The sequence below is a fragment of the Oryctolagus cuniculus genome, chromosome 11 (assembly GCF_964237555.1).
Source record: "Oryctolagus cuniculus chromosome 11, mOryCun1.1, whole genome shotgun sequence".
NCBI lineage: Eukaryota > Metazoa > Chordata > Mammalia > Lagomorpha > Leporidae > Oryctolagus > Oryctolagus cuniculus.
In genome coordinates, this window is record NC_091442.1 from 69326570 (window position 1) to 69354389 (window position 27820).

Below are 27820 nucleotides of genomic sequence, written 5' to 3' on the forward strand. Positions count from 1 at the left end.
ATATTATTGTACTCTTTATGGCATGTAAAACAGGAAGTCTAAAGAATTACTAGGTTGTTAAATTTGCATTTACCTAATCAAACTGACATTGTGTTGGACTCCTTGATCTGTAGGATGTAAGTTTTTATCTGTTCAATATACAATTACCACTCACTGCACAAATGCTTTAATGAAAGCAGCATCTTAAAGGCTTTCAACATACCAGTAAAACCAAAGATGTTTTAGCAGCTCAATAAAATCACAAATTCTGGTAGTTATAATTAGATCCATTAAACTCTCATCATTGCTCAGACATAAGCTCCTATTTTCTGATTTAAAGAATATTGCAAACATATAATAAATAATGGCAATTAAGTTTTATGGTTTCTTCTTTTTAACTTAAAAGAGCAATAAGTTTTTAGTACAGAAAATTTGGGACATAGCAAAATTTTTTTAAAATTCATCCACAATCCAACTGCAAGTTCACAATATATATTTTATGTACTTCCTTTTAGGATTTTTTCATTTAGTTTCCACACAGTTCAGGTCACTATATACACAAATATTCCTCTTTTTACATCCAACATTTGAAAAGTTAACCATTTCCCATGCTACTGTAAATTATTTTGTTCACTATCTGCACCCACCTGCACCCAGAGCAATGCCTGCACAGTATAGGTACTCAATAAAAGTCTGTTGAATAATTAATAAGTGATTTGTTCTATCATTTATTGCTCCATGGACACAGTGCTACTCATTTAGGTTGCTTTCAATTTTTCAGTTATGACAAGACTATTATTTTCTGAATAAAGCTTTCTATTTACTTACTTGGGATCAAATTTCATGAGCTTAATTACTGGGTTGAGACTCATAAGTGATTTTCAGATTTCTGATACCTATCATCAAATTGTCTTTCTGGAGTAGCTGCTGTAGCACACCTTTTGAAAACCACGGGACAGTCTTTAAAAAAACCTTTGCTAATTACATATGTGAAAAATAGTCATCTCATGATGTTTTATTTGTACTTCTTTAATTACTAATATGAATTCTCTCTCCAAATATGAGTGAGTTAGGTATACTTTGTGGTCTTTGAGGTGCTCATTCATTCTGTATTCCTTCACACCCACAGCATACATTGTTCTATTCCTTGGGTGTGCTTCCTCTTCAGTTTTGAAAAAGTTGTTCCTGATAACTCTTTCCTATGAATTTCAAAATATTGTTCACACATACAGAAATTTGCTAAGACTGATAAGATTTTTAAAGCATTGTTTATATCACTGCACACCTACATTAGAAAAATCAGAATACATGCATAAGCAAACAAAATACAAGTCAACCAAATTCTCAAAGTCACAGGTAAGTACCACTCACAGTTTTAAAAATTTATATTTGAGAGTGACAAAGTGATAAAGAAAGAGTGAGCTCCCAGTCATTGGTCCATTCCCCAGATGACCCTAGTGTTCTAGGCTGGGCTGGGGGCCAAAGCTGAAAGCTTGGAACTCAAAGTTGGGGGCTTAGAACTTAGGTTTCTCATATGAGGAGCGGGAACCAAACTACTGAGCTGTAACCACAGCCTCCCAGGGGCTGCATTAGCAAGAAGCTGGAGTCAGGAGCTGGAGCCAGGAATCAAACCCAGGTGCTCCAACATCAGACACCAGTATCTTCACCACTGGGCTAAACACATTCCAGGCACACTTCAGAACATGTCTTCAAGTTTTGCTCCATGTACCCACCATTTTTTAACGAACATATAGGGACTCATATGTATACACAGTTTTGCATTATTTATCTTATTTCATAAGCAATTTGACATAACATCAAACACTCTTTGTATCATCAGAAGGAAGATCAGGGACTGTGGCAACAGACACATATGACTTCAAATCTTGCCTCTAGCACCTGAATTATAAGACTTTAGCTTCTTTAAGTCTTTAACTTCTTTGGTAAAATGAGTATACCGATATGTATTTCAGATAAATTATAATTTATCAAGTAATTAAGAGTATAGTGATAATAGGTACTTAAGCATTTGCCAAATTAATGAATGGTACATTAAAGGTTATTTTATTTTGTATTTCTTTCATTGTGACTTGCCTTAAGTTGAATGTTCACATCTTTTTCTTATTTAAATTGGGACCAATGTTGTAGCATAGCGGGTTAAGTTGCCACCTGAGATTTTTTTTTTTTTTTTTTTTTTGACAGGCAGAGTGGACAGTGAGAGAGAGAGACAGAGAGAAAGGTCTTCCTTTTGCTGTTGGTTCACCCTCCAATGGCCGCCGCTGCAGCCGGCGCACCGCGCTGATCCGATGGCAGGAGCCAGGATCCAGGTGCTTTTCCTGGTCTCCCATGGGGTGCAGGGCCCAAGCACCTGGGCCATCCTCCACTGCACTCCCTGGCCATAGCAGAGAGCTGGCCTGGAAGAGGGGCAACTGGGACAGAATCCGGCGCCCCGACTGGGACTAGAACCCGGTGTGCCGGCGCCGCAAGGTGGAGGATTAGCCTATTGAGCCACAGCGCCGGCTCGCCACCTGAGATTTTTTAAAGATTTATTCATTCATTTATTTATATGAATGGCAGAGTTAGAGAGAGAGGGGGAAAGAGAGATCGATCTAATATCCAATGGTTCAATCCCCAAATGGTCCAACGGCAGGTGCTAAGCCAGGCAGAAGTCAGGAGGCAGGAACTTCATCCAGGTCTCCCATGTTAGTGGCAGGAGCTCAAACACTTGGTCTGTCTTCCCAGGTGCATTAGCAGGGAGCTGGATCAGAAGTAGGGCAGTTGGGACACAAACCAGTACCCATGTGGGATGCTAGTGCCCCAGGCGGAGGTTTAACCTGCTATGCCACAACACTGGCCCCTAGATGTCCACAGTTTTTTATCTCTGCTTTTTACCACTGGGGTTCCCCTTTTCTTATTGCTTCAAATTTCATTCATTTATTCAACAATTTATTAGAACTACTATGTGCTCATTTTATCAATGATATTAAATCTCCTTTATGTTGCAGATGCTCTTCCTAGCTTCCTATCTGCCATTTAATCTTATTTATGGTATGAATTCATAAATGGAAATATGAAATTTTCATGCAACTTGCTCCATTTTCTATTTTTTGTAACCTTCTCAGAAATTTCTTCTCTACCCTAAAGGGATACTTTATTATTTGGAATGAAAGGAAAGTAATTCCTGCTAAAGAAGTTTGAGGGGGCCGATATCGAGGTGCAGGAGGTAAAGCAGCACAGGTGGGTGCTGGCTGGAGTGCCAATGCTCCACTTCCAATCCAGTTCCCTGTGAACGCACCTGGGGAAGCAGCAGCAGATGGACCCCGGCAGCCCTAGGGGAGACCCAGATGAAGTTCCAGGATCCTGGATTTGGCCTGGCCCGGCTCCAGCCATTTGGGGAGTAACCAGTGGATGGAAGATCTTTCTATGTGTCTCTCCTTTCTTTCAAATAAACCAATACATATATAAACGTTTTTTAAAAAGAAATGTTTGGTCTGAAATGAAGAAAAAATTGGCTTAGTGTAGGGCCGCCTTTAAAAAAAAAAAGCTCATTTTACACTATAATTCATATGTCAAGGGCAGTTATTTGTATTTCCAGCAAGTAGCATGGCAAACAACATGTAGTAGGTTCTCAAAAAATGCTGAATTTGCTCTCAGAGGAAAAAGAGCTATCAGGGAAGGACAAACTCAGTAAACTAAACATCACAGTCGAGAAGAAAGATTTAATTAAAGTGACACTACAAGACCATAGAGAGAACATCAAGAAAGTTCAAAATCAAACATTCTATAGTGCTGATATTCTGTTGTTGAGAGGATAACACCTGCTCTTAAGATATTTTTCAAGCTCCAAATATTGCTGTCACTTCATTTGGCAGCATTTCTGAGTCTGTTAGGAGTTTCATTGCTCTATAAAAGGTACTCCAACTGCAAAGCAGGCCTGTGATCAAATAAATTTGGCAAACATTGCATGATGTTTTGCCCCTTCTCCTCAACTCACCCACACAACAAAGGCATAGTGAACTGTTGTATAAACACTATGAGGTACCAGTTTTCTTTTTTTTTTTTTTTTTTTTTTTTTATCTTTTATTTAATGAATATAAATTTCCAAAGTACGACTCATGGGTTACAATGGCTTCCCCCCCCATACCGTCCCTCCCACCAACAACCCTCCCCTTTCCCACTCCCTCTCCCCTTCCATTCACATCAAGATTCATTTTCAATTATCTTAATATACAGAAGATCAGCTTAGTATACCTTAAGTATTTCAACAGTTTGCTCCCCCACAGAAACATAAAGTGAAAAATAATAGATGATTTTTTTAAAATGATGATGAAATCAGATCAGACCTATTGTCATGTTTAATCCCAGTGAGAGTCAAGTTGGGAATTGAAAATTTCTTTCCTTTTTTTTTTTTTTTTTTTTTTACAGAAGATCAGTTTAGTGTACATTAAGTAAAGATTTCAATCGTTTGCACCCCCATAGAAACACAAAGTACCAGTTTTCTTTTAAACTTTTATTTAATGAATATAAATTTCCAAAGTACAGCTTATGGATTACAATGGCTTCCCCCCCATAACTTCCCTCCCACCCGCAACCCTCCCATCTCTGGCTCCCGCTCCCATTCCATTCACATCAAGATTCATTTTCAATTCTCTTTATATACAGAAGATCAATTTAGCATATATTAAGTAAATATTTTAAAAGTTTGCACCCACATAGAAACACAAAGTGTAAAGTACTGCTTGAGTACTAGTTATAGCATTAATTCACAATGTACAACACATTAAGGACAGAGTTCCTACATGAGGAGTTAAGTGCACAGTGACTCCTGTTGTTGACATAACAAATTGACACTCTTGTTTATGGCGTCAGTAATCACCCTAGGCTCTTGTCATGAGTTGCCAAGACTATGAAAACCTTTTGAGTTCGCCAACTCTGATCTTATTTAGACAAGGTCATAGTCAAAGTGGAAGTTCTCTTTCTCTCCTCCCTTCAGAGAAAGGTGAGGTTCCAGTTTTCACAAGAGACATGAAGGAAGCTAAGATCAGTTTTTCTGGGATGTTCTGACAGATAGGAAGGATCTAGTGGAATGCTGGATCCCAGTAATAAGCTAAAATCAGTATTCTGTGATCTGAACATACACTGGATAAAGTATTCACTCAGAGCATAGGAAAAGACCAATGTCTAGAGGAGAAGCAGACCAGGCAGAGCCATTCCAGGATATGGTAGGACTTGGGCTGTATAGTGGCATGGGCCAGATGTAAATGTCAAATTCCCAGAATATCATGCACCAGGAGCCAGGAATACAAGGCAGGGATGCAAGAAGAGCCCAAAAATGGAATAGAGGAGCAGGGCAGCAACGTCAATCCAAGCCATCGAGAGCTGAGCCAAACCCCAGCATGTTCCCGACATATTTCAGAGAATTGTGGCATTCAAACAGGCTGGTACCCTGGCAGCAATTCCTTAATTCTTCTGATTGGAACTAAGTACCAAGTGGATGGGACCATCAGTGCTGACCTCAATAACAAATCAATTTCATCCGTTCTCCCAGGCAGGGGTTCCATATATCCTGTACACTGACAGACAGCTGAAATGGGCTACACAGTGAGCACAGTGAGGTCAGAGAGGGAGACTTAGCCACAGTGGATCTGGAAGCAAGGCAGCACCTAATGGCTGTAAATGATGCAAGGTTCCAGTGGCAGAGGGGGTCCAAGCTGTCAAAACGAATCCCCTCAGATCCCAGCTTGGGTTTGCCACAACCTCAGATCAAGGCTGCAGGACTTCCTGTTGTTGTTGCCTTGTTTTGCTCCTAGCTGTAGGCCAGTACATACAGTGTTGGGACAAGATCCAATCATTGCATCTTTGCAGGTCCTCTACACTCAAAGATAATAATTTAGTTGGTATTGTTATGTCTTGGTGTGACATACTGCAAGCTTCACATTGAACAAAGCTATCTTCAAAGAAGTCACTGGCAGGAAGAAAACTGAAAAATTGTGATTCCAGAGCCTGATGTCAGGCTGAACCATGTATCAGCAACAAAACAAAGGGTGGCATATGGCTTTAAAATCAATCCTTCCACCCAGAAATGCAGAATTCTATACTCAGACGGGGCCTGTAAGACCAACATGAATTAGCCTGCATTTCTGGGTTATGTTCATAATTATTTTTTCAAATATTTGTAACAGGTATTTACCATGCTTCAGATATTTATTTTTACGAGAAATTTACAAGAGCCCTCCCCCCTTATTCCAAACACCCTCCAGCCTCAGGTAGCAGCATCACCAACAATAACATGAACATCTAGCCTGTATCTGGTGTTTCATTTTGTAATTAGTACAGCCTTGTCTAAATTCCACTGCTCTATATTTAGCTACCATTGCTGAGGGCTCACCATTGACAGGTATTTTATAGATACAGTCATCTTAAAATCTTCCTTAGGGCCATGAAGAGTAGGTGGTATTAAAGCCTTTTTACAGAGGCATAAATCAAGAGATCTAAGAGTATGTCCAAGGTCATAGATCCCCTGAGTGAAGGAGTTAGCATTTAAATACAATTCTGATTCTAAAAGCCCAAATCCATATCCTACAGTAGTATCAAGCTTTCTAGATTGCTTTCCTATAACAAAGTATAATTTTGATCAGTGAATATTCATTACCCATCCACTGCATATATTCTAAATCTAACTGACTGGTTACATAATGAAGAATCCCTGAGGGGTCTACCTTGGGTTAAACAGTTTGCTGGAGGAGTAGGGACTTAGATCAATCAGCGAGTATCACCTGACTGCTTGACACTTGTGCCAAACGTCAATCCTGCCCCCCACCCCCAAAAACAAACAAACAAACAAACAAACAAAAACAGCAGTGGAGTAGAATTGTTACTCTGATAGTCTAATGTTAGGGACTAGGGGGTGAGGACATACCTTGGGAATTTAGAAGGAAATAAAATGGGGCATCAAGAAGAAATGGAGGGTAAAAAAGCACTGGTACACACACAAATGAGTCTGCATGTACTAGGACCCTAGAAAAAAAAGATTTGTTAAAGATGTGCTTGGAGAGGAAAACACAAGAGCATTAAGCCAGTTGCTCTAAGTATGATTCATGGTCATGCTGAAATTTGAGATTATCCATCATTCAATCAACTGTACAGGAAGAAAACATGAGGTGGGTAAAGTGTGTGTACGTATGAAACACAACTTTATGATAAAGTGGCAATGCTGTATGATATTCTAAATTCCCTCCTAAAAGTAGGTATATAAACATTGTCTGATAGGTTTACCATGTAACTTTGCTATTGTTTGGTTTCACTAATAAGCAAATTGAGGAAATATTTCCTGTGTTTGATACTTCAAACAAATAGCACAATAAGTTATCCACTTAAAAGGCCTTTATTTTATTCAATTAGAGTACAATAATTGGCTTAGAAAACATACTAATCTTCACTTTTGTGGCATTACACACTGTTAAAGCCAAACTGGAGGCTGGAAGGAACTGTTAGAAAGATACTGCCTCTTAAGCTCTTTCCTAGGAATCAAGAATAAAGAAAAAAACGGTGTAAATAAAGAAATATATAAACTGTTCAGTTTTATTTTAAAAAGCATAAACTTTTTAAAAAACTTTTAAAACTTTTTTAAAGGCATAAACTTTTAATCACAATGCAAAATTAAAACAAAAGTAAGTTTTTCAGCTAAACGAATTGCAAATATAATTGAGTGATATATCCTGGTAGTACCAGGTGGTATTATACTCTATCCTTGCCTTTTATAGTTTTTCCTATAGGAAAAGAGAGATCTGCTTCTATAGTGCCATTACTTTTTTTTAATGCCAACTCATTTTATCTCATTTATTATGTTACTTAACAAATATTAAACATCTACATCCTGCCTTGCCCCAAAGTAGTCAATGAAGACATACATAAGACTATGACCCAGTTGCTAACATAGCAATCATATTTCAAAATAAATTTCAAGAAGGTTTTCACTGTGAAAAACCCTTTATCATTTTTCTGTTTTAAGTCATCAACTGTACCATCAACATAGTTATATTTTAGCAGAAAGTATTTGTAGCTTTAGACAATGAAAAAAGCAGTTTTTTAAAAAGATTTATTTATTTGAAAGTCAGAGTTACACAGAAAGAAAAGAGGCAGAGAGAAAGGCAGAGAGAGAGAGGTCTTCCATCTGATGGATCACTTCCCAATTGGCCATAACAGCCACAGCTGTGCCGAACCAAAGCCAGGAGCTTCTTCCAGGTCTCCCACATGGGTGCAGGGGCCCAAGGACTTGGACCATCTTCTACTGCTTTCCCAGGCCTAGCAGAGAGCTGGATTGGAATGAAGCAGCCGGGCCTCGACCCAGCGCCCATATGGGATGCTGGCACTTCAGGCAAGGGCGTTAACCCTCTGCGCCACAGTGCCAGCCCCTATTTTTTTTTTTTTATAGATTTATTTTATTTATTTGAGGGCCAGCGCCATGGCTCACTTGGTTAATCCTCTGCCTGCGATGCTGGCATCCCATATGGGTGCCAGGTTCTAGTCCTGGTTGCTCCTCTTCCAGTCCATCTCTCTGCTGTGGCCCGGGAGGGCAGTGGAGGATGGCCCAAGTGCTTGGGCCCCTGCACCTGCATGGGAGACCAGGAAGAAGCTCCTGGCTCCTGGCTTCGGATCAGCACAGCGCTGGCTGTAGTGGCCATTTGGGGAGTGAACCAACAGAAGGAAGACCTCTCTCTCTATATATATATATCTCTACCTGTCAAATAAAAAAAAAAAGATTTATTTTATTTCAAAGAGTTACACAGAGAGAGGAAAGGCAGAGAGAGAGAGAGGGAAAAAGCAGTTTTCAAAGCAGGCATTTGACCTAGTAGTTAAGAACCACTTGGGATGCCTGCATCCCACATTAGAGCAACTGGTTTAAGTCCTGGCTGTATCTTGATTCCAGCTTCTTGCTAACGTGCACCCTGGGAGGCAGCAGGATGGTTCCAATACTTGGGTCCATGCCACCTATGTGGAAGACCTGGGTTGAGTTCCCAGTTCCTAGTCTCAGCCTGGCCTAGCCTCAGCTGTTGCAGCCATTTGGAAAATGAACCCGCACAAGGAAGTGCTCACAAGTGCTCTTGCTCTCTTGCTCTGTATCTCTGTCTTTCAAATAAATACAGTAAATAAACACTTTTTAAAAAACAAAGATTAAAAGCAGCTTTGAATGACCAGTCTATAGACAGTCAGAGGTGGAAGGGAAAGTCCCTGCTGCCCATTCTCCATCTGCTTTTTTAGGGTAAAGTTCATTTATGTTCCCAATTCTTCTCCAGGACTAAAGGGGAGACAAAGAATGATACGGTGCCAACATTTTCCTGGTTCTGCACTCTCTAAAATCAAAGAGTTTACTCAAACATAATCCTTGAAAGCAATAGAAAGCCTAAATATTACTAGAACCATTCCTTCACCTGCAAATCATCTCACTCTTAGTGACATTGCCCAAGAGCCTTAATTTACTGAAGAGATAATTACTGAGCACCTATCACAAGCCAAGTAATTCTTCATGTGTTGGGAATATAGCAGTACCAAAACAGATAAAAATCCTGAACTTCCATTAAAAATAAACAGTAGGCATATGCAATATACAAACATAAGAGTAAAATAAATAGTATGTCATATGGTACTATGAAAACAAAGCTTAGGGTGGGTGTTGTGGTATAGCAGGGGTTAATCTGCCAGTTGGGACACCTGCTGCAATATCTACACCCACGTTAGAGTGCCTGGCTCCAGTTTCATCTACTCCATGCTTCAGATCCAGCTTCCTGCTAATGCACATGGGAGGCAACAGACGACCCAAGTATTTGGGTTCCTGCCACACATGTTGGAGACTTGGATGGAGTTCCTAGCTCCTCACTTTGGCCTATTCCAGCCAGAGCTATTCTGGGCATGTGGGGGAGTGAAACAGCAGATGGAAGCTCCCTCACTCTCTCTCAAGTAAATAATATTATTCTTTTAAAAAAGAAACACATAAATCTGGGAATGAGAGTAGTGTTACAAAGGTTGCAATTTCAAATAAGGTAGTTAAAGATCTCACTAATAAGGAAGTGACGTTTATGCAGACACCTAAAGAAGGTAAGATAGTAAGTCATTCAGGCAAAGAGAAGAATAAGAACAAAGGAGACAGAAGCAACTTGGGAGTTTCTATGCCAGAGCTCCTGGATACGGAGCGAAGAGACAGAGATAAGGACAGATAGACTAGCAGCAAGTCCACCTTCCTTTTGCTGCCAGAATGAAGACGTCAGAACACCTTACGCATCCTCTGCAAATCGAGAGTGTGTACTCACGGCAGAAGGAAGGTAAGGAACGTTCAAAAGGTAAGTAATGTCTTGGTATTATGGAAGTAGTTCTGACCTCACAGATCTTCTGCAATGATTTACAAGACTTCCCACACTTTGAGAATTCCTTGTCTGGGCTGTGGTCATCGAAGTTAAGTCCCCTAGGTACAATAGCAGGTAAAACAATTGAAAAAGAATTTGGGCAACACCAAACTGAGGAGCCAAGAACTTGAAGCACAGGTCCTAGTGAGAGTCAAGTTTCACTTAGAGCAAGAAGTGAGGGTGGACTTAATGGAAGAGGCTTAGGATATAAAGGGTTTTGCTGATAATGGACAATGAATCCCAGAGAGTGCTCCAGAAGGGGGCTATTATGGTTTGAATGTGTATGTCCCTCCAAAATTCTGATGTTGGAACATAATACCCAACATGATAGTCTTAAGAAGTGGAACCTTTGGGTAAGTTATTAAATTTCAAGAGTTCTGCCTTCATGAATGGATTGATGCTCATTAAAAGAAATTGAATGGGCACCCAAGTGCACTTTGCCCCTCTGCTCTTTGACCATGTGAGGACACAGCAACAAGGTGCCATTGTCGAAGCAAAAAGCAGCCCTCACTAGACATCAAGTCTGTGGTTGTCTTGATCTTGGACTTCCTATCCTCCAGAACTGTTTAAAATAGGTATTTCTCTAGTGTATAAACTACCCAATCAAATAGCATGGACTGAGAGAGAAATATAAAAGGATCCAATAAGGAGCTGCCATGGTTTAAATATTACTTTGGGCATATGCCAAAGGTCTCTGCTATTTGTCCCCAAAGTCTTATGTTGATGATTAAAGAAATAAGGTTCATACTAATGAATGAAGGGTGGAGATACAATGCAATTATGTGTTTGAAGGTGGACCCTTTGGGAATTGATTAGATTGGATTAGGTTTTTGGGATGGAGCTCTCAAGAACAAATCAAGTTGGCTTCATAAGAACAGACAACATAGAAATGGATGAACATGCTCCATGTCTCTCCTCTGCCTCCTGTTTGCCATACTGATCCTTCCTCCACACACATGCCAGCATTGCTCCCCAGAGGACCAAACAAATGGAATCTGCCCAATCTTCAACTGTGAATCCTCCAAAACCATGAGCCAAAAATCAATCTACTTAATGGCTTATCTTATGTATTTAATCATAGTAACAGAAAGATAATACAGGGGCCATAGATATGTTACAGTTTCTATTGCTGTAAAATAAATTAAACTATTTCTAAGGACCATTTTTTCATGTTCATGGATTCCACAGGTTATAAATTCAGACACAGTGAGAATAGCTTGTCTTTAGTCCATGATGTCTGCTACATCATCTGTGAAGACCCAAAATCTAGGATGACAATAACTGGAGGCTAAAATATCTGAAACCTCATTTATTACAAGCCTGGTGCCTATATAAGGAAGACCAGAAGACCAGGGTTACCCATCAGAACACCAATACAAATTCATTCTATGTGAACTGACTTCTTCACAGGATAGTGGCCTCAGGGTAGTTGGAAGAACTTAGCTTCCTGGTGGCTCAGACACCAGCATTCCAGCTAAAAAGGGAAAATCAGATTGGTTTTTGTATCATAGTCTCAGAATTCACACATCAGTTCCATTATACTCTATTGGCTAAGCCAGCCACAAGCTTGCCCAGATTCAAATAGAGGGAATATAGATATTCAATGGGAAATCTGTCAAAAATTGTTTTAAAACCAGAACACCAACTTCTGTTCAAAATAAGTAGTTTTTGGAATCTGAAAGATGAAATTAATAAAAAACACATTTAAACCATTCAATGATTTTCTGTTCCTGTCATGGACTTAATATTTCTGTTCCCACCAAAATTCATATGTGAGCCCTAATCCCCAGTGTGACTATATCTGGAGATTGGGGGTCTCTATGGAAGTAATTAAGACTAAATGAAGCTATGAAGGTGGGTCCCTGATCCAATAGGATTAGCATGCCTATAAGAGACAGAGCATGCTCAGTTTCTTTCTCGATCTTGCTCACTCTTGCTGTGTGTGTACACATGTTCATGTGCACATGCATGCAGATGAACCATGTAACCATGTAAATGAGAAGGCAGCCATCTGCCAACCAGTGGGGGAAACTTTTACCAGTAACCAATCATGCTGGCATCTTGATAATGGCCTTCTGGCTTCCAGAACTGTAATAAAATGAGTTTCTATTGTTTACAGCACCCAGTCTACAGTATTTTGTTACAGCAGCCTGTATGATCATTGGGATCTGGGAGGGAAGGGGTTTAAGCAAACACAGCCATTGAATATGCAGCCAAAAGTATACACAACAATTTTATATGATTGATTAAAAAAACTAGGACTACCCTTTGGATGTAAGAGTCTCACCTAGCTATCAGCATTCAAGCTAACAAAGCCAGTTAAGTGGCTTTCTCTGCAGACATAGCACTACAGGTGTCTGTTCTAGTCTGGCAAGTTTTCATAACTAAAATTATGAGGGGAGGGGGACAAGTCGTAACAAAGAAACTAAATTTATATTGCCTTACTCAAGGTTTTCATTTAATGAAATGTTCTCTGCACATACTGGAAAATTATACATTTAAAAAGCAATCCTTGAATTCATCTGAAAAACCTAATTTTAAGTGCCATTCTCTTTTAGTCAACAATCTTGACACTTCTGAAAATGGCAATGTAGAAATGCTTGCGACTATCTAAGGGTGATTTTATAAAGGTATTAGTACATTCCTGTCAATGTTTTTTTCCATGGAATTTGTGCAATATAAATACTAGACTATATCAAGGAAAATAAATACCCACCACATCATTACCTGAATGTTTACCTATATTATTTTGTACTATGTTGTTGTTTCTTCAATGTACTAACAGGTAAAAACTACATTCATTATCTTTTTCTCAAATGATGAGCTGTACTTTAAAGAAAACATAAATTCTAGTAATTTATTCTGCCAACCTGTGTCTAAGATTTTCATGTTGTCTGCTTTATTCAACAGCTGTGAAAATAAAAAATTAACACTTCACAAGGAAAGATTTATTAATCCTAACATCCATTCACACAAGTATAAATAGTGAACTGTTTACATCTTTATTCAAAATTCAAAGAGGACTTTAAAATATATCAAAATCTAACAGCAAATGCACATTACATTACCAACTATGAGAAGAAATACATCAGTTCTCATGTTTACACATTTGCTGATGGAATATAAAGGGTGAATTTCTAGTAAAAGTATTTACTGAGAAAGGTTTGTATACAAGTTAGACCAACAGAGAGCATGGGTCAAATTACTTACCAGCTTCAAGTGATGTCATCTCTGAGTCCTATGGCTATTCTTTCCTTCTCCCCTGATATTCAGACCTTAGGAGGAGGCACTCACCCTACGCTGGAATAAGACTCTTCCTTCTTATTATTCATTTACACTTCTAATCTCTGTCCCTTCCAATTTTTAGTTTCTGGGTCAATTAAAACACTTCAGGTGTCTGAGACAATAGGGAAAAAGAAAGGTGGAATGGGAGTAAAAGATTGTCCCCAACTGTCTGACACCATGCAAGGATTCAAAACTCCTTGGCAAGTACAAAAGGAAACACTAGCTCCTGCAATGCTTTGCACTAGCAATGCTTTGAGGGCATTAGAGAACACTGCAGCCAACGACTCTCCTCAATAAGCATGAAGGTCTCTTGGTTAACACATCTAGCAGTCAACGTGGCATTGGACCAACAGGGTGGCAACATCTGTAAAAGGTACCTAAGACAGGTGGAGCTCGACACACCACCCAAGAACCTACAAACTATCAGAAATTCAGGGAAAACAGGTAAGCATCCTCTGGCTCCCAGGAGGGATACAGAAATGTTGATAGGACTGGTACTCAGAAGAAGCCTGAGCATAAGGCCACTGACCTTACGGATCTCACAACCAGACACAATGGGCAGGACCAGGAAGTCCAAATCAGCTGCCAGGATGACACTGAAAAGACCAAATGGGAACACTCTAATTTCAGTGGGTCACAAGGCATGATGCCCAGTCACCAAGCAAGCCATGTACAGAGCAGTGCTCACAAGGAGGATCACACAAGGAACAAAACACCTTCATCCAGTACCATGAGGAAACCAAGCTTGCTCCTTCACTTGAACACCATCTTGGGAACAAGGAAAGAAACACCCTTTAGAAATTAGAGAAATGACCCAAGAGCTTTTAAACCAGAAACTAAGGTGCTCTCAACTGAGAAGATCAGATGTTTCCCATTTTCAGTACGAATGGAAGCTTAAAGACAAGGTAAAAATCAATGACAGAAAATAAGCTGTCTCTGTGCATCTTAAAGGCAGTGTGCAAGAGTTGGTATTATGGTGCAGCAAGCTAATCCACTGCTTGCTTGCAAGCCTGGCATTCCATATCAGAGTGTCAGATGGAGTCCCAGCTGCTCCACTTCCAATCCAGATCCCTGCTAATGTGTCTCGGAAGGCAGTGGAAGATGGCCAGAGTGCTTGGGCCCCTGCCACCCATGCGGGAGATCTGAATGGAGTTCCTGGCTCCTGGGTTTAGCCTGGCCCAATCCTTGCAGCCAATGGGGAGTGAACCAGATCTTTCTCTGCTTCTCTGTCACTCTTTCAAATAAAGAAATCAATCTTTTTAAAAAGTGGTATGTATGGGGCTGGCACTGTGGCATAGTGGGTAAAACCACTTCCTGTGGTGCTGGCATCCCATGTGGGTGCCAGTTCAGGTCCCAGCTGCTCCATGTCCATCCAACTCTCTGCCAATGCACATGGGAAAGCAACATAGAATGACCCAAGTTCTTGGACCCCTGCACCCATGTTGGAGACCCAGTAGAAGCTCTGGGCTCCTAATTTTGGACTGGCCCAGTCCTGGCAGTTGCGACCACTTGAGGCATGAACCAGCGGATGGAAGATCTGTCTAACACTGCTTGTCAAATAAATATGTTTTTTAAAAGTGTGTAAATGTTTACACACATACACTTCTTTCTGAGCTCTTCTCAATCCCAGCTATGTATACAGATTCTAAATAGCACTATTCTAAGTGTGGTCTATGGATTGTGCCAGTCAGGAAATCATTTATTACCTCCCCCTGGTTAGATAACTACTGAAAATGAGGGCAGATGTTTACAAATTCCTGTAGCAATCTGATAATATCCAAGTCTGTAATTCGTAGTCTCATCTCATTGGATAGACACTGACATGAACAGGTGTGGTCAAACTCAGGCTGAGTTTCACATAGTGCACTGTGCCATTGGACCACATATCAGCCTTGACAGATGGGAAAAACAGCCTTTCACCACTAACAGTCTAAGAAGCACAAATGTAGATCCGTATGCAGCCTGATACTGCCACCAATTTCAATACCAAAACTGTTTGGGATTTAGGATCACAATGCTAAACAGGCCAATGAGAACGGAAGACTTCAAGTATAAATGATGAAGGCCCAAGAAAGACCAAAGCGACATTAGGCTGTTAAAGCCAATTTGCCATAAGAAGGTAGCACTATTGCCTTCCAATAGAACTAACTAGAAAGTAGCACTACTGCCTTCCAAAACAGCAAAGATTGTATTTACATGCATACATAAAAGAGAATTCAGTTTCAGGCAAATAATATCAAGTCACGTAAAATTAATGCAGTTAATTTTAATTTTATTGATTATCAGGGTAGTGTTGTTGGTGTTTCATTTGTAAAATCTGTTTTGGCTACGTGGTTGTGAGAGAGCTAGAAGCACCAAGAGTTTGCATCTACTTTTACATTAGTACATATTTAAGCAGTGTAATAAAAAATAAACAAAGTTGGCAGGGGAGACCGACAAGATTTTTTTTCTTCCTTACAAAAGCTCCAAACATGATTTCAATTTGAGAAATAGTGGTCGTTTGGATATTGGGTTTAGGTCAGAAGCCTGGACTGGAGAAAATAAGTCTTCTTAAAAGAAAAAGGGGGGGGGGGTTTAGAAAATTAATAGGAAGCCACTCAGCATTTGAATTAGACATTCCCAGCTGTAGCTAGGAATGAGCCTGCCTTGGGTAGCTGTGCAAAACTGTACTCATTGTAACTTAGTTGCATCACTTGAGTCACTTTGTTACAAAGGAGTTGCTTTATGACTTTGTTATACACGTTACAGGTAAAGTCTGCAGGGGAAACCTCGGAATATATTTGGAAAAGTAAAAATTAAGATTTTTAAGGAAAATTGTACTTTATGTAACAGAAGTTATGCAAATAATGAGATGGCCCAGTAATGGATAAATAAACTATATAACCTTCAGTCTTTCACCAACTTCCCACCTTTGTAATATAACAATGTAACAATCATAGATTTCACCAAGGGGCCATCCTTATTCTACAGAGGAGAAAGGCAAAGTTACCAGGCAAAGTCTATGCCTAGGCCACAGAGCCAGGAAAATGGCTTATTGAGTCCAGTTTATGTATTAAAACTGCGTTCAGGGGGCCGGCGCTGCGGCTCACTTGGCTAATCCTCCACCTGCAGCGCTGGCATCCCATATGGGCGCAGGGTTCTAGTTCCAGCTGCTCCTCTTCCAGTCCTGCTCTCTGTTGTGGCCCGGAAAGGCAGTGGAGGATGGCCCAAGTGCTTGGGTGCCTGCACCGCATGGGAGACCAGGAGGAGGCACCTGGCTCCTGGCTTCGGATCGGCGCAGCGCCGGCCGTAGCAGCCATGGGGTGGGGGGTGGGGTGAACCAACATAAGGAAGACCTTTGTCTCTGTCTCTCCCACTGTCTAACTCTGCCTATCCAAAAATAAATCAATAAACAAACTGCATTCACAGGGGCCAGCACTGTGGTGTAGTGAGAAAAGCCACAACCTGCAGTACCGACATCACATATGGGTGCCAGGTTGAGTCCCAGCTGCTGCACTTCCAATCCAGCTCCCTCCCTGCAAATGTGCCTGGGAAAGCAGTGGAAGATGGCCTGAATCCTTGGGCCCCTACACCCAAGTGGGAGACCTGGAAGAAGCTCCAGACTCCTGGCTTCAGACTGGCTCAGCTCCAGTGTTGCAGCCATTTGGGAAGTGACCCAGCAGATGGAAGATATTCTCGCTCTCGCTCTGCCTCTCAGTAACTCTGCCTTTCAAATAAATAAATCTTAAAAAAAAAAAAAAAAAACACTGTATTCACATAGTATTCAGTTGTTTTGGAAAATAAAACTGTCTAATTCTCTTAAGGAAGACATTTCTATAAAAATAATTACCATTTTACCATTTTTTCTCATTCAGTTTAAAAATAACATAAAATTCAAACTTAGTTTTAAGAGATAAGAGGAAAGGATAATTATGGTTTCATTAAGTAGTATAAAAATTTTATATAATTAAAAGAAAAAAGCTAGTGCACAATAAGCTATCATCATGACCCAGACTGGTAGCTAGTTGCTCTGGTAGTCCTTTATTTTTACATTATTCTACTAGATTATGTGTCCTAGATTATGTGTCCTTTTTCCCTTTTGTAGATTTGCTGGTAGGGACGTCAAGAAAGACAATAATTGGAGGAAAGGATACTAAATTCTGTATCATAATACTGTGTCTTAAAATACAACTCTAATGCCAATCAGTACATGAACCAAAGACCTGCCCCTTCCATAATTCCTGCTTTTACCTGGTCACCAGCCCTCCTCTTCAGTATCTCTATACAGCCTGAAACAGAGGGTAGTAGCAGCTTACCAGATTCTTGCCCCCTCCAAATTACTCCTTTTATAAATCTTTCTGGGGTCTGGGGCTATGGTTTATTGGGTAAAGCCATCTGGGATGCTGACATCCCATACAGGCACCAATTTGTGTCCTGGCTGCTCCACTTCCAATCCATCTCCCTAGTAATGGCCTGGGGAAAGCAACAGAAGCTGGCCTGTGTTTGGGCACCTGCTACTCACGTGGGAGACATGGATGAAGCTCCTGGCTCCTGGTTTTAGCCACCTGGGGAGTGATCCAGTGAATGGGAAAAAAAAAAAAAAATCTGTCTTTTTCCCTCTGTAACTTGACTTTCAAATACATACATAAAGTTTAAAAAAAAAAAAAGTAAAGTAAACATCCTTCTGAAAGCTGCTCCTGTCAGTCCTCTGTTGGAAGTTCTTCAATTAGTGCCTCATTGCCTGATGGATACTCTTTGAACTCTACACTAGCATGAAGTTCCAGATCTGGCCCTCTCCCAGTCTCATGTTTTTCCACCAAGTTCTCCCATCTCAAACATATTTGTGTTCTATCCTCCATATGCATGCTCATATTCTATACTTCAGCTCCTTAAGAAACCAGTTGTGGTTCTTGGAGTACCTCACTGCAAAATGCTTTGGAACATACCATGCTGTCTGCCTGAAATAGCTTTTTCTCACGGCTCCTCCCCACCTCCTAACCTTCTCCCCTCCAAGTCGTCTAACACTTTCTCTGTGTTACGTACTCTGACAGCTGTCCTTGGGCACTTTGTTCTCTGCACTCACTCCCAGCACACTCAAGCCCTCCTCTCTGCTCCCCTGACACCCATCTGTACAGGAGGAGAGAGGTGGTACTGGAGATGCTGGTACAGGCATGACTTCACAGCTGTACTTAATACTCTCCTTGAAAGCAGGAACCAAGATTTTCTCATCCTGAACAACCATGCTGGCTGCCCGTGCTCAGTGAACATTTGCTAAGGGTATGAAGTATGGCCTGGGCTGCCTTTCTCCCCACACAGGAATCTCTTCCCCTTCAGGAGCGAGTCAGACTAGCATGTATCAAAGACCATGTATCAAAGACCTTGGCCTCATAAAGTTCTGTGTTCCAGTGTAGCTTTTCCTAAAACACAGGACTTTAAAAGCTATTCATGAGGTTTTTAAAAGAATAAAAATGTTATCATTTCATCATCAGGATACCCCATGGTATTAAGTTTACAGATCAAGATATCATAAAAATAATGACAGTTGCCATCATTGAGCCCTTAACCACATGATTCTATCCCAAATTTTTCACATTCATTCATTTCATTTAATCCTCACAAGAGACAGATGTTGTTTGTCCTCCTCTTCAATAAAAGACTCAGGGGTGTTGAAAGGTTAAAAAGCCACAGAGCTACTAAGTGCTGAAGCAAATTTAAACCCAATGCAGTCCAACTTCAAAGATGTGGTTATCAATCACTGCACAGGAGCTATGGGCTCTATCTAGGCTACAAACCATATCTTCACATTCTATTCATCACTTGATTTGGTGCTTAAAGTTCAATGACTGTTGAAATGAAAGAGGGTAAGAAATTAAACCAGTACATTTTAATTGTCAAATATATTTAGATAACATTGACATTCCAATAAAACTGGCAACACCACTACCAATGGCCACTGACCTGTCTAAAGCAGTAGGCTTCTTGAATAAGGAAATTTGTATCAATAGATTTTTTTTTGTACTTATAGTCAGGAAACTAACCCCCCCCCCATGCCTACTTCTACCTCTCTAGTTTTCTACCACTCTCTTTGTCTACCTCTCTCAATAAATAAAAATTTAAAAAAGAAAAGAAACCAATCTGGTTGCTGCAGAAGGAAGCATTATCTGAGGTGCCTTTCTTTGGCTAGTAGGCCATCTGTCAGGTAGCCAGACTGAAGGTTCAGATATATGACTTTAATTAAATAAAAGGATAGCAATGGAGCAAATGCACAGTGGCTATTAACAAACAGTAACCTCCAAGTTCACCACAGTGAGGCAAACAACCAGTTCTTGTTAATTCTAGCCTTTATAGCAAATACTCTATGGAAAGAAGAAAAACTATGCAATAATCTGTTTGGTGGAAAGTTATTCACTTAAATGGGTTGCCTTAGTTAAGTAATTCTACTAAAATATGTTGAAGTTTCAATCCTTATTGTAAGAGAGTTAACAGAACTACACAAGTCAGTGTGTCAAAATCTCAAAATAGACCTTAGAAATGTTTTCCCAGTATATGTAACTAAAAAAAAAAAACTCTTCTGATTCCTAATCAAAAATTTTATAGCAGTTGATTAAATTGATTAAAATCCTGCCAAAAACTTATAAGATGCTATAATGTTAGTAAAATGCTATGAACTTCATTTCAAAAGTTAACTCAGCTTTTTTTCTGTGTTATCTCCTTAGAAACTGCTGCCCTATGTCTTAGCTTTGTTACTTCAGGCAAATTTATTAGTTCAGACTCTTTCTTCTTCTGGTAAAGACACCACCTTTCAGGTATGCTGTAAGGATTATACCAAATAATACCTGTGAAATGCCTAACACAGTGCCTGATCCAGAGAAGACCCTAGCTGCATTGTATTTCTTCTGTCCCCCCCCCCCCACAATGTACACTGCTCAAAACTCAAATTCCAAGTTGAACTTTTTGTTAAGCAGGCTGTAGAGTACAGTCTTGTGATGTGGAAACTGACAGACCAAGGGTGTAACAGAAGCACACACTTTAACCTCCCTCTGCTTTCTCCTAGCTATTTTATAGAAACAATTTTTTAAAAAATTTATTTATTTGAAATGCAGAGTTACAGAGACACAGAGGCAGAGGAAGAGAGAGAGGTCTTCCATCTACTGGTTCACTTCCCAAATGGCTGCAACAGCTGGAGCTGGGCCGTCCTGAAACCAGGAGTCAGAAGCTTCTTCAGGGTCTCCCATGTGGGCACAGGGGCCATAGAACTTGGACCATCCTCTACTGCTTTTTCAGGCCCTAGCAGAGAGCTGGATTGAAAGTTCAGCAGCCAGGACTTGAACCGGTACCCATATGGTATGTTGGCACTGCGAGCGGTAGCTTTACCCACCATGCCACAGTGCTGGCCCCAGTTAGTTCTTTAAATCTGAGGATACCCATATAGCCTCATGTGCCAAAACATAAGCAAAAACTGACAATTTCTGCAAACAAAGTTCAAAGGGAAATTCTCAAGTTCATTGGTTGATCTTCAAAACCTATGAGAACAAAAAGGTAGGGATGTGGAGATCTATAAGCATGCACAATCTTCCCCTGGTGAATATATATGTTGTAATGTGAAATGCATTTATCATATCTATTGAATTAGACAACACTCATATTAAGTTTAAATATAAAACAGAATGAAATGAGAAAAATACCATTTAATATTTTCCTCAGAAACTAATAACATCAGGAAGTGCGCTTGCAGAAACAGAAGGGATATATAGTCTTCCTTAGCAGTATGATTTCACATTGCAGCCACACATTAAAGCACAAATGAACATTTACTAGCCAAAGTTACACAAATCAGAAGGAAAGCTTACAAGCCAAAAGAAAAGCATTGTTAATTACAGAGGCATCTATTCTTTTACACTGAGATTTTCCTCAATAACTATATTCTTATTACACACAGTTAATAAGCAGATATAAAACCAATAAGTTACTGAATTTAATTTGATGGGAAGGAACATGAAACATAATAGTCTTTGAAATCAAGCCTCTTCTAAAACATTTACCCAAAAGTTATTACATGGTGTCTAAATGAATTGGATTTAGCAGCTCCAGCAGAAAATCAGGAGGACAGAGAAATGTGCCCTGAATTTTAGCAGTATGACATCTTACATGGGTAATTCTTCACGTCATTCTGTAACTCACTACATCTGCTACAACAAACCATGTTATAGTTTCTCTACTCACCATTGTATACAATAGCAATAGCTCTCTCAATATCATCTTGACAAAAGCCTTCAAGATGACCCCAAGTTTTGAATGCTGTGTTGGTATCACATGAAGTTACACAGATTAGCCAAATTTTTTTGTATGTGACAACACCAAGTAAGATTGTTCCCCTCAATCAATCTTTGAGATTAATAATTTTATTAAAGAATACTTTTTCAAATTTGTGGTCCTTAATGTATTAATTTGCATTATATTTCAGAAACAGATTTAAGTAACATACACATGAAAAACGTTATGCTAGAGTAGTCTCCATAATAGGCTTTAGAATGCTTAAACGTAAATTGGGAGTGGGATGTATGTGGAGGAAGCAACAGTTACTGAGCACAAACAACCCTAGAATTTAATGGTAAGATACTAGAAATTGACCTTTTGCTCAATGTTATTCCTAGACAAAATTAAAAATGTATTTGTTCCATGTTCATTATTTTCCTGACCAACCTACAATATAATCTGCTTATATTTTAAAAGAACCTAATTCAACACTATATGAATCACTTAAATTTAAGTTCCACAGCAAAAGCAAAACAAAACAAAAAACTAGATGTGAGATGACTTCCAAATGCAAAAAAGGAAACACTGTTCATCCTTTTGCAATAAAATTCTCCCAAAAGGATAAGCCAAATCTAAGCAGTATCCTCTGATCCACACTTTTAAGTCATGGAGGCATCTCAGTTCACACACACACATACACACACACACACAGCAGCACCACCACCAACACTGCTATTGCACAGATTTTAAAAGAAATTTCGACACAAAAATGCCACAAACAAAATGCACTCATTATTTAGAAAAGTATCTCATTATACAAGTAACAAGCTAAGAGCCTTTAGAATGAAAAAAGATACTAAGTAACAGGCCTTCCCTGCTTCCCCTATTGGGTGAACAACTGCAAAATACCCAGTTTCGGATTCCAATGTTTAATGTTCTGGAGGAATTTCAGTCCTATTTCCATCAAACAAATTAGGTGATCATCTTTCAAAGTTACCATATCTGCAAAAGACATACAAGTGCATTTTGTCACACTCCAAAATCTACCCACTTTAACATTCCAATGAAATTTGATGACAGCACTGTGATTTTTTAATCAAAGTGCATTGTGACATTTAGTTGATAGAACACTCCATGTTTGGCAGAACGCTTTAATTTAATGCTTTACTTGGTTATAAATGACCAGTACCCGTATTTGCAACTTTTAAGATATGACTTTCTAAAGGGGAAAGCAGAAGCATTTCTGAAGCAGGGATGCCTTCTGAGTGGGTAAATGTAAGGTCGCCGGCCAAAAAGCGTGCTGGAGAAACGAATGCACAAATCTAATAAGGAAGTGGCTTTAAAGGGATAAATTCCCTGAGTCGTTAACAGGATATAAACCAAAGACAGGTTGTGCCACCTAGAGAAAAACTGAAAGTTGCACATTGGTTTTTCCATAGTGCGCATTTGAAAAGCCTGAAACTTTTGGCATGCCCAATAACCAAACCACCGTGCATACGGCTCATCAAGCTCAGCAGACAACTCTGCCTTCGCCACACTCCAGCCTGACTTCCTGCTTTCCCACCCATGCAGCACCACTTAACCTCCAAGCAGAGACGGTTTGCCACAACCCAGGCAGACCCTGAATCTGAAACCCATCCAGCGCTAGAGCCTTTTCCTCGAAGACAGCACAGGCCTTGGTCGAAGGAGCAGGAGATTAAACCCTGGTGAACCTCACCGGTCAGAGTCCCTCTGGGTGCTGGCAGAGCCAGTGTGCACACCCCTCCAGCCCCACGAGGCCTGTATAGGAAATTCTGGTGCACTCTGCACAGCATATCCAGGTTACGGAGATGAACTCCTGGCCAACCTCTGCGCAACCCAAACGCCATGCAATGACCTCCGCAGAATCGAGCCTAGCAGGTGCAAACGGCCTTCAACTTTCCTCTCCGCGAATCAGTTAAGAGCAACGTGCCCAGCACACGTGTGAGGCTGAAACACAAAAGGTCTGCAAGGCACCTGGCACGGAGAGCCGCCTTTCACAAAGAAAACAGACAGTAATTAAGAAAATCCCGCAGTCCTGCGGTATCAACCCGACAGCTGGGACTGCGCTGGGGCATAACTCATCGCCCAGGCAGTCGCTCCATGCCCCAGACCCTGGGCCCTGGGACAGCTTTCTCCTCCAGAAAATCGCGGCAGCGCCCCTTTCTCGCACCCCCAAACCCTTTAGGGGACCTCCAGCAACTTTGGGCTTGGCAACACCCTGGCAGCCCAGCCAGGGGCGGGGACACCGCGAAGGCGGCCGCGGGAGGAGCAGGAAAGTTTGTAAAGTCACTTAAAGCACCGCGGGGTCTCCCCCCAGCCCCCAACACACAAACACACACGCCACACCCGCACCCCCGGCGCCCACCGCACGCAGGGCCGTTCGGACTCCACGTGCGGCCGGGCCCGGGAGAAGCTGGAGTTCGCCCTCCGTCCCCGCCTGGCGCAAAGTTCCCCGCTATGGCACCGCGCCTCGGCCCCTCGGTCCTCCCCCCAGAAGAGCCTCTCCGAGTTCGCGCGACGCCACCTGGACTCCCGAGCGGGCCCCGAGGGCGCGGCGCCCCTCCCCCGCGGCCGCCGGCCAGGTCGGGCGGGAGTCGGACACCGGGAGGCAGCGGGGGCGGCCCCGGCGCGGACCCCCGGCCCTGCCTCGCCCCACGCGGCGCCCCACTCACCTCGCTCCTGCTCTTCCGCCTGCAGGCAGATGGGGATATTCTTCTTCCAGCCGGGCATGGTGTCGGCTCCGGCGCTCGGGCTCGGGCTCGCTCGCTCGTTCCCTCTCTCCGGGGCTCGCCGCACCTCCTCGCCCGCCTCGCGCCAGGGGCTGTTCAGCGGGGCTGGGGCGCCGAGGCGGCTCCCGGGCGCATCGAGGCGGCGCCGCGCGCCCCGCGCTCGACTCAAACTCGCCGAGGCTCCGGGTGGCGGTGGCGGCCGAGCCGGGCCGGGCCGCGCTGGGCAGGGCTGAGGGGCTGCAGCTGCGGAGGCCGGGCCGGGGGGCGGGGGGCCGGTGCAGGCCGAGAGCGGGGCACTGCGGAGCCCCCGTGAGGTGGGCGCCGGCGGCAGGAGTAGGCTGGCGCCGCCGCCTTTTACCCCTCCTCCTCCTCTACCTCCGCTTCCCCCTCCCCCTTCCTCGTCTCCTCCGCCAGCAGGTGGGACTCGGAGCCGCCGCCGCCGCCGCCGCTGCTGCAGCCTCACAAAGCCGCGCCGGCGGCAGGACTGAGGCTGCCGGCTCCCCAGGCGCCGCTCGCGGGAGCCTCCCCGGAGACGCGCGCGAGGCTGAGCGGGCACGGAGGGGCGCGCGCGCTCACACCCTCCGCGCCCCGGGCCGACGGCCTGCGAGGCGCGCCCGCCGGGCCAGGTACCAAGCCAGGCGCCTGGCCGCGGTGTGGAGCCCACGGCGATCCTCTACAGCCACTACTCCCTCCCCAAGCCTCAGCTGGCGGTTCCCCGGCTTAGGCGACGACCTCGACAGAGTAGGGGGCAGTGTCCTTCCGTCTAGTCCCTCCTCCTCGCCGCGCGCCCCCCGCCCTGGCTGTCGCCCCCTCCCCCAAGTTGCGAGTCGCAGCCACTGATTCGCTAACTTCGCCCTCGATGGAGGGCAATGGCAACTTTGGCGATGGTCAGCGCTGGCGGGTCCCAGGGACACATTTGCTAGTCGGGCGGGGAAGGCACGAGCGGAGAAGCTCTTTTGTTTTAAATGATGCAAGGAGACCTTGGCTGAGTGAATATTTAATCGCTGTCTTCAAGTATAAGAGGGATTTTATGATCAGGTTTTACGATTAGTTTCTTCCCCTTGTAGTGGGATCATAGAAAACCGGTGGGGGGGGGGGGAGGGAGACTGCTTTGCAGTAGAGCCTGGAAGATTCTGCCCGGTCGTAGGGGCTCTTGCTGGCGCTTTCCGTGCCGCCAGGAGGGCCGCTGGCAGCCTTGCGGATGACACTTGGCAACTGCCTGCCCTGCAGGGGAATGGCATCCACCCACTTCCAAGCTCTGGGCTGGCTGCACAGCTTCTGTGTTCGCCCCTGAGTTTGGGTCCCCTGAGGCTGTAACTACTGGATTGTGGTTGTGGGGAACCAGCCACTGCACTGCTAGGACTCTCTGTGTCCTGTCGTTTGTCTTGGCCTCTGAAGACACTGCAGTTGGCTCTCCCAAAGTGAGGACATCGGCTCATGCCAAGGCTTCTCTCACTCTTCTCCCAGAGACAATAATACTGCCAGAGAAATGTAATAACTGAAAGATAGAATCTTTCTTCCTCTGCCACTGCATAAGCGCCTTATCAGGCAGAGATGTTTGCTCCTGCTGCTGCCCCTTGTCAGGGCAGCTGTCTGTCATTAAGAACTTTGCAGCTGTCACAGTCGGTGGCTGTCTCCAAGCCGAGGAGAGGCACAGGTCCAGAAACTTCGAGGTTGCGGAGAAACTGAAGGGCCCCATGAATGGCGCAGTCAAACCATCCCAGGGGGTATCAGGGCAATCCCATCTGAGTCGCTCAAACCTTCTTTCTAGACTTCCTGAAGAAGTAAAATCCATAAAATTGATGTGAGTGTTGCGCCGGTCACCCCTCCATGTGCCTCCCTCAACCCTAAAATAAATAGGACTTCTTTGATACTTTTGTCCTGTTCTAAGCTTGTTTCAAGGTCTAATCCTAACTACTGTACATGGAGAAAGGCATTTGTCATTGATTCCCCAAAAGGAGAAGCCAGTGCAGCTCGAACCAGGAGAGCTGGCATCTGTATGCAGCCAAAGACCTAGGTTCTGACAACGTAGAAATGATCTCAACATGTTAACAGCATCTCAATGTCCTTAACAGCACTCTGGCCTCAGAATTAGCCCTTAAGGCATTCGGATCTGGCTGAAAAGCCCTTGAGAGTATTCTGGGCATGGAAAGCCAAGACACTGGCAAAAAAAAAAAAAAAAAAAAAAAAAAAAAAAAAAAACAAACAAACAAAAAAAACCACCTAAATGAAAGATCTCTGCGAGTTAGATCCATCAAAGAAGGAGGTACCTTTCTCTGAAGGGTGGAGAGAAAGAGAACTTCCACTTTGACTATGACGTTGTCTAAATAAGATCAGAGAGTCGGTGAACTCAAAAGGCTTCCATAGTCTTGGCAACTCATGACAAGAGCCTAGGGTGATCACTGACGCCATAAACAAGAGTGTCAATTTGTTATGTCAACAACAAGAGTCACTGTGCACTTACTCCTCATGTAGGAACTCTGTCCTTAATGTGTTGTACAATGTAAATTAATGCTATAACTAGTTCTCAAGCAGTACTTTACACTTTGTGTTTCTGTGTGGGTGCAAACGGTTGAAATCTTTACTTAATATATACCAAATTGATCTTCTGTATATAAAGATAATTGAAAATGAATCTTGATGTGAATGGAATGGGAGAGGAAGCCAGAGATGGGAGGGTTGTGGGTGGGAGGGAAGTTATGGGGGGGGGGGAGCCATTGTAATCCATAAACTGTACTTTGGAAATTTATATTTATTAAATAAAATTAAAAAATAAAATAAAAAATGTACAGGTCTTACACAACTTTTTTTCAAAATTTTGCTTAGTACACATTTCCAATATTGTTGTACCTGGTATTTCTCTCTCTCGGCCTCTGTCTCTTTCTCTCTCCCTTCCTTTTTCACACTCATTGCATTGTCCACAGAAATTGTGAAATAATGTGACATAATAAATACCCATATTTTGTTCACTAAAAAAAAAACCAGCATCTTAGATAACATTTTATATGCGATGTTTAGTTATTCAAGAATACTTCTTATGCAACAAATGCCTGGTATGGATTGAACTTACTCCTATAGTTAAGTTGCAATCTATGGCACAGTTGTCCTGCCAAGATGAGTGACATCACAGTGGATATGGAGTTCTAGCTCACACCTGTTAATAGGATTTTA

General features: G+C 42.3%; 1 protein-coding gene across 2 annotated transcripts in view; it reads right to left on the reverse strand.

Annotated features, from left to right (window-relative positions):
- Positions 1-25291, reverse strand: part of GRIP1 (glutamate receptor interacting protein 1) — a 739429-nt gene extending 714138 nt beyond the window's left edge. For both annotated transcript variants that reach the window (XM_051846415.2, XM_051846410.2), the window contains exon 1: positions 24593-25291. In XM_051846415.2, the coding sequence (XP_051702375.2) occupies positions 24593-24650 (58 nt within the window). In that variant the 5' untranslated portion in view covers positions 24651-25291. The remainder of the gene's footprint in view (positions 1-24592) is intronic.
- Between the last annotated feature and the right edge of the window lie 2529 nt (positions 25292-27820).